Source organism: Balaenoptera physalus (assembly GCF_965194825.1).
Source record: "Balaenoptera physalus genome assembly, chromosome: 4".
Lineage (NCBI taxonomy): Eukaryota > Metazoa > Chordata > Mammalia > Artiodactyla > Balaenopteridae > Balaenoptera > Balaenoptera physalus.
The window spans coordinates 78,807,230-78,820,529 of record NC_138891.1 but is presented as its reverse complement, the minus strand read 5'-3'; the positions used below and the strand labels follow the sequence as shown (position 1 = coordinate 78,820,529).

Below are 13,300 nucleotides of genomic sequence, written 5' to 3'. Positions count from 1 at the left end.
ATTATACTCCAATAAAGATGTTAAAAAAAACAAAAAACAAGTGCAACAGGAAGAACTGGATGGGCTCAGTGGCAGAGGCTGGGCTTTCAGGCCAAGGAGAGCTGGTCCTCCTGCCTTACCAGCCTGTCCATGACACCAGTACCTGCTCCATTGGAACCTGAGTCATGGACTCAGACAGCAACTTCCTGCCTGGATTCTGGACACTTCTGTGTCCTCCTGGTCCTGTGCACTGAATCCTGTCTCTTGTCATTTTCTTTTTATTCACCATTTTAATTTGTTCTGTGGTCAAGTGGCCCTCTTTTTTTGTAGCTGATTTACTCCCTTTGATGTATATACTAAAGAATTTTTTATCTCTATACAAATACCATGATTAAGAATAAGAAAGTATTATGAAAAGTACTGAAGGACTGTATAAATGAAAAGAATATAAGTATTATTGCTTTTAAGTGGGGAATATTAAATAAAAGTGCTTTGAAGAAAACATAAAGCTTTCATAATGGTCTGAGCTATTCATGAGATGGAAATTCATTTTACAAAGGAGGAAGCTGAGATATAGTGAAATCAAGTGATTTGACCAAGAACCCAGAGTTAGTTTGTGGCACAGCCAGAAAAGAAATCAAGTTCAACACAATTTCTATAGTTCATGCCGCTTTAACTGAACTGAATTATATCTAGCAAATATGCAAATATTTATTTACTGCTAGCATCCCTCAAAATGTCAATGGAGATGCTAGAAGTGGCATCTGTGACCCATATACTCTACCTCTAAGTTAAATTCTCTGCCAACAATACTTCTCATATTCAAACCACTCTTTTGTCCATACTGTTGTATATCTTGCTCAATTTCACTCTTAAACTTTTTAAACTTATTTTTTTGAATTAAAAATATATCTGTCTTAGGTTTTCTATAAGAAATACCTAGAGATTTTATCTACTTTATTAGCCTGAGAGTTGTTTAAATGCAAAACTATGTCTATTCCTTATATACCCAAAGCATCTCAAATGGAACTTAACATCCTATAGTGACTTACATTATTTCCCTTCATAATTCACAAAAGTTGTGAATCTGCTCTATCTCTGATGTGGCAGTAGGCCCAAATGTACATATAGCCAAGAACTCTTCCAAGGTGGAATTTCAGCCTTGCGGACTTATCACTCCTTATATATTCTATATCCAAACTGATCTAATTGACATTTACAGAACATTACACACTACAACTGAGGAGTTCACATGCAGGTATACGGGGAGTCTTTGCTTTTGCATGGTACCATGTTAAATGAAATCTGTGTATGTCAAAAGCTTTACATGTCCCTGATATCCATGAGTTTCAGTTAAGACAGCACTGTGCAAAGTAAGGACTGCTTGTAATGGAACCTTCACCACTATAAAACATATGGAGTGCCATAAAACAAGTCTGAAAATACTTCAAAGGTCTTAAATGACACAGAGTATGTTATCTGACATGACAGAATTAAATTAGAAACTGATAACAATAAAACACCAACAAAACCCTCAAATATTTTGAAACTAAGCAACATACTTCTAAATGATCCATAGGTCAAAAAAAAAAAAAAAAGTACATATAGCATCCAGCACAATTCACCCAAGAAATACTTGTTGGAGTGAAATGAATCCAAATGTTTAGGTTGAAATATTTTGACTAGAGAGGATCTGAAGGAGCATATGGAAAGTGCACCTTTATTCTTCTTCACCATTGGAGCTACTGAGAAAAGCCTTGGGCCTAGAGAACAATACTTTCTTCCACTACTGATTTAAGTAGAAGGTATGTTTTAGGAAAATGCTACGGAAATAAATGTCTATGGGTGATGCTCAAAACTGAGTAGTAAAACAGATCCTTCAAAAAGCATACTGTCATACAATATGCTTCAGTTCAGTCAGCACTTTAAAAATTTCAAATGTAGAGATTTTCTTTTTTTTGGTTGTAGCTTTAAAAATGTTTGAATCCATTACTCTAATTGTACTTTCAGCCAAATATTGCACACTTGAAAAAACAATGTGGAACATCGTCTCAAGAATTAACCTGTTTTGGCTACAAAACAAAAAACCCTAAATAAATACATATACCTTAGCTGCGTTGATGAAACATGTTTGCAATTGCCTCCCCAAAACCAGAAAATTTTCTGCAGCTGATGGAAGTAATTCATTGTAAAATTCCTCTGCATCTTCTCCTGGTTCCAAGCCCACACAGCAATGGCTGAAATAAGAGCACAAGTTTGTGATTAAGTTTGTGCTAATTATAAATTTTAGATGAATGCTAAAGCTTCTATAGACACGGTGTCTTAATGAGAATTTTTAGTATCTTTCTTTTGTTGCCAAGCCAATAAAGAACTTTTACAGGAAAATTAGTGTAACAACTTTCTTAACAAGTAACAAGTAAACAGTGGTGTGGATTTTGCCTGTACTTAGAGCTAGGACTTACATGTCCTAAAAATTTACTTGTCAATCCTTCAGGAAACAAAATACACTTGGCTCACAATAAAGAGAAAGAGGCAAGTTTTCAGTGAAGGGGCTACACACACTCTAAAAGCAACAGAATACCATTCAGGAGTAACATATGCGTTAACTGATACATTTTACACATCAGATAGCTGAAAAATAGCTAGGGTAGCATTAGTCTACAAGGGACAGATTATCAATTTTTTCCAATAGATCTACTTTCCTAAAATCTGCAAAATATCTGATTGCACATTCCCTACAACAGAAGAGGAGACAGCAAAAACTCTAGTAGGAACAGTTTACAATATACATTGAAAGAGAGAAGGTCATTTAGAGAAATGGGTCCTCTTGAAACCACACATAAAGTCACCCCCTGGATATGAAACGAGTATATTCAAAAGCCTCAATGGTAAGAACTATTTGTGCAGACTAATACCAAAAAAAGTCCCCAATCCAAGAATGGTCTCTATGTGTGTACTCTAATGAGTAAGTACCGATGTTAGAGGCTTGTGCAGACACTGATAAGCAAGAGTGACTACATACTGAGTACACTAAAAACTGACTAATGCTTTTTTTTTTTTTACATATCAGTTCCTAAGGTCAATAGACTTACACTCACATGTACCAGTTTCTCTTTTCCCTTTGGTTTCTAAAGTTAATTAAGAGTACTATTTTCATTGAAAATGTTAATAAATGAAATACATTTTTTGTACATTCACAAACATGGGGATTTCTTAAGACTTGGAGTCCACTTCTGAGAGCCTAGCTCAATCAATATTTCCATGAGCTAACATATCTAACAACACAAAGACATAAGGCTCTATTTACTTAAGGAAATAATTAATCTTGAAAATTAAGGTATAAAAAAATATTACATGTGTTAACTGTTTTTCCTAACTGTATACCTTGAATCTGGCCTTTATCTATCTATGTTTAATTATAAGCAGTTTCAAAAGCTAAGATCCAACTAGTACTGCACATTTTCAGTTACTTAATTAGGAAGTGGCTTAGACACTGAGAACACCTGATTTATTTTATTGCCTCCTATATGAAAAAAGATTTTGATCTTTTTCTCGTAATTTCTAGCATGGCAGTAGATCAGTAAATGCTACTTCTAAATTTATTGACATGATTTGGGTTACTTAATGAAATATACAGTTGAGACAGCTAAACCAATATACTGTGAAATGAAGTTTCTGTATCTCTTCTCCTGCAGTCCTTTGCTTATGCCTTTCATTTCAGCACCTATTTCATTCTGCCTTGTATGATAAATCCACATGACTGTCATCCCATGTCTACTGTAAGTTTTTCCAGTATAGAGCCAGTGCCTTAATCTCTTCATTTCTTCAATATTCTTTAGTCTTTAGTCTATTAGGCCCTTGGGATTCAGTGGTGAGCACAAGATCACCATCTTCGTAGAGCTTATGGAGTGAAATTTTTGACAGTGAAATATTCACAAATATAGTTAGGAATAATAATATATAGTATGAAGGAAAAGTACATCCATAACATACCATGGGAGGTTGCCAATGCTTGTTAGCCAGATGAAGAAAAGAAAGCAAATGTTGAAATTAAGAATCTACTACTATATCCCTCAACAACAAGCTGATTTATTGTTCATTTTACCTTAATATCTGTGTAAGCTGGGAAATTGTAGTCCAACCACCCTGGATTCGAGAACAATCTTGACTGAGGACCAAGAGGCAATACCGAATGAGATCATAACAATATATATCTTGTTTGACTTTCTTCAACTCTGAGCTTCCAAAAGGTGTGTTGTTTATTATTTCTAAGGCAAAAGGAAATAAGATACACTTATTTTTGCTCAATAAATCCAAGAGCTATCCATATTTTTATAGGTTGAATAATGACTAAAAATACATTTAAAAGGAAAAAGAAATCACTGCTTTATCACAGTGTTAAGATTTCACTGAACAAATTAAAAACAATGCTAAAATTGTACCCATGATGGAATTTGTTTTGTTAAACAGTGTCAGACGATCACAAAAAGATTTTCTTACCTTTTAACTTCAACAGTATAACAGGGACATTCTGCTCAGGACTTATTGCAACTTCAGCAGCTAGAGATAAGATCCTTGGGTCTGTACCCATTGTCTTCATTTCTCATACCACCTATATTTGACAGAATCAGAAAAATAAAGGTCAATAGCGTAAAACATTCACCCCCTAAATAATGTTTGAAATATAAATGACAACAGCTTTGCTTGGTTCAAGAAGTGAAGGGTAGATTTTTCTCATTTCTTCCTTATAGGGAGAAACTGGTTTTTCCAACTAGTGTACCTCTAAAAGAGCTAAAGACCCTTATACCTTACTGTAACAGCTACACTAGGTACTGTTTATTGTGCACTCTCTAAGAGTCAGAAACTGTGCTTGGTGCTTCACATTCACTCTCTCTAATCTGCACAACAATCCTAGGTCAGGAGTTAATTTTCTTTTATCATGAAAGAGAAACTGAGTGTGCAGAAATGAGCTAATACAGGCCTAAGACTGATATCTTTTTTAAAGGTCTCCTTACAAGGTTGGCCCTTGCCTGATGTCTAGGAACTTGGATTTCAGGAGGGTTTCCACCAGTTTCCTAATATGACTGGCTCACTGGGCCTAAACTGTTTGTAAAAACAATGTGGTTTATGTTGAACACCTGCTTTCCTTCCTGAAGTCTGGAATTCTGATATGTGGTAGCAGATGATGCCTACATGACCATCTCCAATAAAGACTCTGTCACTGAGTCTCTAGTGAGCGTCCCTGGTAAACAACACTTCAACATGTTATTACAACTCACTGAAGGAGGAATTAAGCATGTCCTATGTGACTCCGCTGGGAGAGGACTCTTGGAAGTTTGCACCTGTTCTCCTCTGAATTTCATCTCATGTGCCTTCTCCCTTTGATGATTTTCCTTTGTATCCTTTTAGTGTAATAAATCATAGCTATGATCACGATTATATCCTGAGAACTATGAGCCCTCCTAGCAAATTACTAAACCTGGAGTTGGTCCTGGGGATTCCCAACACACAACTCAGAAATGTTATTATAAGATAACCAAAGCTTGTTTATAAATAGCATAGTGAATAAACCGATTATCTTAAAAAAAAATCCACATCCCAATTCAATTTGTTGCTAAAACTTTTCTTTAAAAAATTTAAAGAAAATTAAATTCTTTTAATTTAAGCATTCAAAGCTCAAAGATACCATTTTAAAAAAAGTATAATCTTAACTTATTTATAATTAATAAATACTAACATATATTAAGTGCTTACTATGAATTAAGCACTGTGCTAAGTGCTTTCATATGCATTATCTCATTTAATCCTCACAACAGGATTATGAGGTAAAGCCTTTAATCACCTACATTTTACAGATTAAAAAAAAGTAAAGTTTGAAGAAGTTAAGAAACTTGTCATGGTTCCACCAGCATGTGGTGGAGTCAGTATTCAAATCCAGATCAGTATGAATCCAATTTCCATTACAATGTTCATTATATTCCTTCCCACATAAAAGAGTAAAGAAACACAAAACAAATTCCCAAATAACCTACTTCTCACTTTTTAAGCTATTATTCTTCATAACTGGCACCACAGTTCACCCTTTATATTAAAGAGTTGGGAACTTCCCTGGTTGTCCAGTGGTAAAGAATCCACATTCCAATGCAGGGGATGCGGGTTTGATCCCTGGTTGGGGAACTAAGATCCCACATGCCGCGGGGCAACTAAGCCCACACACCACAACTACTGAGCCCACACGCCTCAACTAGAGAGCCCATGTGCCGCAAACTACAGAGCCCACACGCTCTGGAGCCCACGCCACAACGAGAGAGAAAATGTGCAGGCCATGACTAGAGAGAAGCCCGCATGCCGCCACGAAGAGCTCCCGTGCCGCAACGAAAGATCCCACATGTTGCAACTAAGACTCGATGCAGCCAAAAATAAGATAAATAAATAAATAAAATAAATATTGAAAAAACAAGAGTTGGCCATAATACAGGATCCAAAAATCATTCCTTTTTAGGTAAAATACACATCATTAAAAAACAAGTTTTCTGGAAACATTTTTAAAGAAATCCCAGCACAACTCTTGGCACACTAACTTTCTAGGAGAGTGGATATAGTTATCTCATTCTTTCCAATGGCTGCATTATGCTATGCTTCCTTTGTAAGAGTGTATCAAAATATATTTAAACATCTCCTCTACTGGAAGTCATTCAGAGTGTATGCTAGTACAAGCAATGCTGCAATGAATATCAAAGTATATGTCTTAGGTACTCATGATAGTACTCTGTGGGATGAATTCTTCCCTTGCAGTCAGATGGCCGGGTGGCAGGACACATATTTTAAAATTTTTGATTAGATACCAAATTTTTCTCCAAAATGGGTGTTCCAATTTACACTTCCACCAACAATGTATGAGGGTGTTCATTTTACTATGCCTTCAATAGTACCTAATGTTATATTTTACATTTTTGTCAATCCGCTAGGTGAAAAATGGTATCTCCTTGTTTTAATTTTTATTTCTTTGATTATTAGAGAGGTTCAGCACGTTTCATGTTCACTGGCCATTTATTCTTTTATATATTTTCTCTTCACATACCTCAACAATTTTTCTACTGGCTTGTCTTATTCTTTTGTAGAAGCTTTAAGTTTTTCATACATGGATATACACCCTTTATCTTTTATATTGGCTATAAACACTTTATCCTCATCTGTCGTTTATTTTTTAAAGCTTGATTATGGTTTTACTGTAGTTTTACAATTTTTATGTAGTCAAGTATAACAATCTTCCCTCTATAACTTCTGCCTTTGGAGTCATGCTTAGAAAGGTCCTCCCTACCCTAAGAGCTAAAATATAATCTCCTAATTTTTTCTACTGTTTTTATTATTTTGTTTTACTTATATCTTCATAAACATACAACTTTATTTATATCTTCAATACAAATGTAAGTTATTTTTGTGAGTGGTTTAAGATAGGAAGCTAACAGATGAGGTTACAGATTGGTGAAAAAAGAACAAATGCACATAGTTGTCATAAATTTCTGAGATAATTTATCATGAATGGATACAAGAGAAGCAATCTGAAATGTCACTTGGGTATATTTTTAGATTCTATTTAGTTCATTAGTCTATTTGTTTCTTCCTGGGCTAGTACAACATATTTCATTTAGATATATGTTTAGAGAAAATTCACATTAGAAGGTAAGCTTCACAAGGGCAAAACTCATACCATTCTTGGTGGCTGCCTTCTTACCTCTTTGGTTCACTGTTATATTCCCAGAGGCTAGACTAGCGCTTGGCATGTGGTAGGTACTTATTATTTATATATGTTGAAACAATGAATAAATGCACAAACTTTGGGTATTCCAAAACCTCAATTTCTTGATGCTCTGCTTTTCTCCTGGTTATAAAATGGAAACCTCAGACTTCTGGTTGAAAGCCTTTTTAAAGTAAAATAGATTCACAACACTGTTCTTGCTCTCTGGCTAATATAAGAAAACATCACTAAAACATCATCACCACCACCAAACATGCGTAGGGCTCTATGATAGACCCAAGGTTCACAAAGATTTTATATAGGACAGATTTCCTGCTCACATTCTGGCTAGGAAAGAAAAGTATACACACAGACCCATATACACACATACGTAAAATAAAATAATTATGTAAAATACGTTACATGCCAAACTGGTGACACAGATGATAAGAATAAAGACCACAGAGTCAGAGGACAGGGTTTCCATGAACAAGCTTTCTTACCTGTAAACAAAATAATAATTCCTACCTCCTAGAATAATTCAAGGTTTAGAAAAGAAGGCAGCCACTAAAGATGGCCCTAAAATGTTGCATGACAGTAAAGTCTCAAAAATAATAACCATTCAGAGAGCTTTTACTTTATCCCATGAATTGTTTTAAATGCTTTCTTGTACTAATTTAATCCTCTCAACAACTGTAAGGTATAAGTACTATTATTTTTTCCTCCCATTTTAATGATGAGCATCCTTAAGTTTGGTTTGCACAAAGTCATATTGTATAGAGTATGAAGCTGGGGTTCAAACCCAAAGATTCTGGCTTTAGAACCCAAGTGCTTAACTACCACAGGGAACAGTCTTAGTACGCCTTAAAAGAGTAGAATTTGGATAAGCAGATAGGCTGAGAGAGACACAGGCATCTACCTGCCTGGAACAATAAATTACAAACCTGGCGAAGGTAGCAGTTAAGTGAGAAAGTTTTCTGATTACGTAATTACCCTGAAAAACCACCACTGTTATGGCAACCATTTGTAAACCTTCTCTTGGAGGCTTCTCTTCTAATACAGCACTTCTCTCATCTTTACCCTTAAACTCACGAACTTTTTCCAGGAAAAAAGAAGAAAAAAGACAATTATTTTTCAATTATTAATGCTATTACCCTGCTGCCAGAGCACAAGGTCTGGCCTTGATCTTTTGGGAATTCCGTCTTCGGGGCCGTGCCGTTACCGCCGCCACAGATCACTGTGAAGAAGATAAAGAAGGTAACCCAATGCAATCCAGCTGCAACTAATCCTAAATATCTGCAGTTCCAAACTCTGAAACTTTTTTACCCGCCCCCCTCCCTCTATCCCAATCCTTATACCACCAGGAACTTCCTCTGGAACATAAGGTCAAAAAACGATTGCTGAGGTAACGGCGTCGCCTCCAGTCAGGTCCACCGACCGCGTCTCTGAGGCCACGGGCGTCTCTACTCCGGATTCTAGAGCCGGCTTTCGTGCTACCAGGCCTTGGACAAGACACCAGGCCTAGTGACCAGGCTCCGCCCCTCCCCCGCCTCAGTTTCCAAACCAGATCTCCACAGAAAAGGCGTGGAAAAGGCCGATTCTCCCTTTAAGAGCTCCTACAAGACGGGTCGCTTGGTCCAGAAGCCTGCGGTCCGGGCTTCCCGGTATCCCGGGGCGCCCTCCTTCCCCAGCCGCCCCGTCAGATCCGATACCTCCTTCCTGCCTCGCGTTGCTCCGCCGAATAACCCCGCTCCCACCGCTCACCTCAGAAATGCGGCGTGCCGGAGTCTGCGTGCGTCGCAACGTGGGAAATGGAGCCCCGCTGCAGGACCAGGAGCCTCGGGGCCAAGGGGAGGGGCGCCCCTCTCCAGGAAACCAATCAGCACGCGAGAGGCCCGGTGGGACTGCGCTCGTCGGCCGCGGGGTGGAGTCTATGGTGGCTGCGCCCGCCGTGGCCAAGAACCTCTTCTTCAGGCTGAGTTGGCAGAGGGTAGTGAGCGCCGGTGGCCGAGGCAGAGTCGGAGCTGGAGGAGAATGATGAATGGAACCGCGGGACCTTCGCATATTGACAGTCGCGAGCGGGTTCTCAAGTTAGGGGAGAGTTTTGAGAAGCAGCCGCGCTGCGCCTTCCACACTGTGCGCTGTGAGTGAGGACGACCCCCGGGGAAAGGGGGGGAGCTCTGGGTATGGGGGTGCGGAAGCACAACTCTCTCCAAGTCGTGTTCGCACAGACCCCCCAACCCCTTATTCTATGGGAGAATGGGGTGCCCAGCGCGACCCGCTGCCCTGTCCGGAGTGCTAGGGGGCCGGTGGAAGCAGCCTGGTCGAGCAGGTGTGGGTAATTCTGAGCAGAGAGATTTAGGTAAGACCAGCAGGTAGAAAGGGACGCTTTGTGGAGGAGGTCTACAGGGGTGACTATGGGTGGAGTCAGACGTGACTGGCGGATCATGCAGAGGTGGAAAGGAAAGTACAGTTGACCCTTGAACAACGCAGGGGTTAGGGACGTCGACCCCGCGCAGTGGAAAATCCACGGACTCCTATCTCGGCCTCAAAAACGAAGGAATCGATACATGACTCACCCAAGGTCCCGAAGCTGAAACCGTTTGGGTAGAATCAGGACTCAAACTATAGTTTTTTTGATTCCACGTATTGTAATCTCTAATGGAACACAAACTTTTCCCCACACTTCGTTAATTTAAGGATCTGTAAGATGAAAATACAGATACTCTATTTATTGGAAAAAATCCTCATGTAAGTGGACCCGTGCGGTGCAGACCCGTGCGTGTTATTCAAGGAACAGCTGTAATAAGGTGACAAATGGAAGGGGGCAAAGGGAAATGGGAAGGGAAAATGCCTTTAGGTTGGTAGGGAAACATTCTCTCCTTTCTTCACTTTTGGTGTCTGCCTGATGAAAATGCGTTTAGGTTGGTAGGAAAACATTCTCTCCTTTCTTCACTTTTGATGTCTGACTGATGAGGGTTCTTATTTAATGTGTTCCTGGAGAAAGATTCTGGGCCATTCTAATAATCTGTATCTCTTTTGGACCCCTGATTTCATTCAGTCACTTATCAAATCCTGATTATAACTGTACTGAAGGGTGTGTTATGAATTTATTAGAAAGATATTTAACCCCTGTGATTTCTCCTTTTGGTTTCCCTTTGTCCTCTGGAACTAGTTTTGATACATTTTTCTCTTCTATGTTGTTGAGGTAGAAAATGGAACTCTTTTGCTTTAATAGTTGGATGGTGTAGATTCCAGGAAGGAAAATATAGTATATTATGATTTGGTATGTAAAACATTCATGTTTTGCATAATAGCTCTCATAGAATTATAGAGTGGGAAGGAAACTTTGAGATCACTGAATCATAACCTCTTATTTTTCTGTGGCCAAACTGTAAAGTAAGTATTTTTTCACTTCCTCTTTCTAGCCCTGCCCTTCCTTAGTGTCTCATCATTCCACCCTTCTCAGTCATTCTGTCCTTAGACTGTTCAGAGATCTTTATGGTTTTTACTCTGAAGTGTGCCATGCTTCAATTAAAACTCACATTCTCCAAAAGTTTACTTAAGTTGTACACAATCTAATTACAGTAACTCACAGTAAAGGTATGAAGAACCAATAGGTTTAACTCTCCAAGGATATATTTACATTTTATGAAAGGATTTTATTAAGCAAAATTAATATCCGGTTGATAGAATAAATGGGGGCGATATTTGCAAACAGATCTTCAACACTGTCCCTTCTTTACCATACTTTGTGGTCCAAGACCTTGAAACAGCTAGTGCTGGCTGTGCAGTTTCTCTCCTTCTTCAGTCCCATTTTCCAGAAGTATGATATAGTTCTTATCTGGTTTCTCCATGCCTTTCTCTCAAATAATAACTTCCCTCTCCTTTCCTCTTCTTTCTCAGGTATACAGTAATCTTAGTATCAATTTTTTTAATGATAAGGTTTGAGATTACACGAATTTGCTCAAGAATCTGTTTCCGTGTAACTTGGGTATATAGTCTCTTTTTAAGGGCATAAGCCCCAAATTAAGTGAATAAGAAATAGCCTTCGAAAAGCACTTTGCAGGTGCTTCAAAGCCTTTTATTTATAAAAGTTCTCAAAATGCTGGAATCGTGTCTTCAGAATCAGAGTATCAGCTGATCCTGTTACAAGAATGAAAATAAACAAAACAACAATAATAATAACCACAAGAAACCCAAATGTTTGAATACACCTTTAGTCCTGTGGAAGACATCAGAAAGGTTTTCTGCCCTTAGTTTTATTCTTGTTGAAGCAGACAGAACCTTTCTAGATTTATTAAAAGAAAAGCAATCATTATCCTTGAGGATAGGTTCATTTCCCATATGATTCTCATCCTTAAGGACTCAGAGTGAGGGATGGAAACTATAGACTTTCATACAGGCAGGTGGATATGATTTATTTATTTATTTTTTTAATTGTACATTTTTCTTTCTGGAAACCAAAAATGTTTAGTATTTTTAATTATCACTACTACATATAAAGATATGTTTTTTCCTCAGGGAACTGAAGAAGAACTTTGTTTCTATTTTCAGAAAAATATACTCATGTTTAAGCTCTGTAATGAAGTAGAACAGAAATACACACAGATAATACATTAATTTCAACTTTTTATTAACTATGTAAAATAGACAATTCACTTTAAGTTGCTGAGCTCATCTTATCTATAGAATGAAGCAATAAATTCAGCCATTCTATCATTTTTTATTAAAATTATAAACTGCCCTTAAATTGATAGGTATGTGAAAAATACAATATTTTCAATATCAGTTTTACGTAATGCTTGAAGCTTTCATTCATTCACTAAATGTAAATATCTTTCTAAATCTTCTTTTTTTAACAGGTAAGGCTGTAAAGATATATATTGAAAGTATCATGATAATTTTTAAGGATGGTTCAAATATATTTTAGCATGACATTTATTTATTTATTAAAAATTTTTTTATTGAAACATAGTTGGCATACAATATTATGTGAGTTTCAGGTTTCCTACATAATGATTTGACATTTGCATACATTATGAAATGATCAAGATAAGTCTAGTAACCATCTGTCCCCATACAAAGTTATTACAATATTATTGACCATGTTCCTTATGCTGTATATTATATCCCCATGACTTGTTTCTTATGTAACTGGAGGCTTGTACCTCTTAATCCCCTTCAGGGTGGACCTAATTTATAACAAACAAATCAATGTTACCTGGGAGAAAGTAATATTCTATCTTTATGTACTTGGGTAATTATGCCTGTTCAATACACTGAGGTTTTGGAAAAACCTGGATGTGAATGCTGACCTCCACCACCTATATATGTAATGTAACTTTAGGAATATTCTCGAAGCTTTCAGTCTCAGTTTTCTTAAATGTAAAATGGTAATTATAATATCTACATTTCAGAGTTTCAGGATTAAATAAGATAGTATAAACAACCTAGCACAGTTTTTGGTGCATGGTAGAGAAAAAATAGTAGTCACCATTATTATTGAAGGGTTATATTCATGTGTGTATGCAGAGTGCCAATAAATGTACTTAACCTAGACTTTCAAAAAGCATTTATCAG

The 13,300-nt window shown here is 37.3% G+C and overlaps 2 protein-coding genes across 11 annotated transcripts in view; one reads left to right on the top strand and one right to left on the bottom strand.

The window, feature by feature from the left end:
* The window catches only part of IQCB1 (IQ motif containing B1), a 61,419-nt gene extending 51,831 nt beyond the window's left edge, over nucleotides 1-9,588 (bottom strand). For 3 of the 8 annotated variants that reach the window (XM_082459404.1, XM_082459408.1, XM_082459410.1), the window contains exons 1-5: nucleotides 9,482-9,586; nucleotides 8,872-8,954; nucleotides 4,480-4,591; nucleotides 4,085-4,247; nucleotides 2,087-2,216 (exon numbers count right to left, since the gene is read on the bottom strand). In XM_082459404.1, the coding sequence (XP_082315530.1) occupies nucleotides 2,087-2,216; nucleotides 4,085-4,247; nucleotides 4,480-4,579 (393 nt within the window). In that variant the 5' untranslated portion in view covers nucleotides 4,580-4,591; nucleotides 8,872-8,954; nucleotides 9,482-9,586. Of the gene's footprint in view, nucleotides 1-2,086; nucleotides 2,217-4,084; nucleotides 4,248-4,479; nucleotides 4,592-8,871; nucleotides 8,955-9,075 lie in introns of all 8 variants that reach the window. The other 5 variants (XM_082459412.1, XM_082459411.1, XM_082459406.1 and 2 more) reach the window with 5 other exon arrangements.
* A 63-nt stretch (nucleotides 9,589-9,651) lies between these two features.
* EAF2 (ELL associated factor 2) overlaps nucleotides 9,652-13,300 on the top strand; it is a 50,166-nt gene continuing 46,517 nt past the window's right edge. For 2 of the 3 annotated variants that reach the window (XM_082459425.1, XM_082459423.1), the window contains exon 1: nucleotides 9,713-9,860. Coding sequence is in view for 1 of the 3 variants with exons in the window: in XM_082459422.1 (XP_082315548.1) it covers nucleotides 9,752-9,860 (109 nt within the window). In the remaining 2 variants the exon portion in view is untranslated. Of the gene's footprint in view, nucleotides 9,861-13,300 lie in introns of all 3 variants that reach the window. The other variant, XM_082459422.1, reaches the window with a different exon arrangement.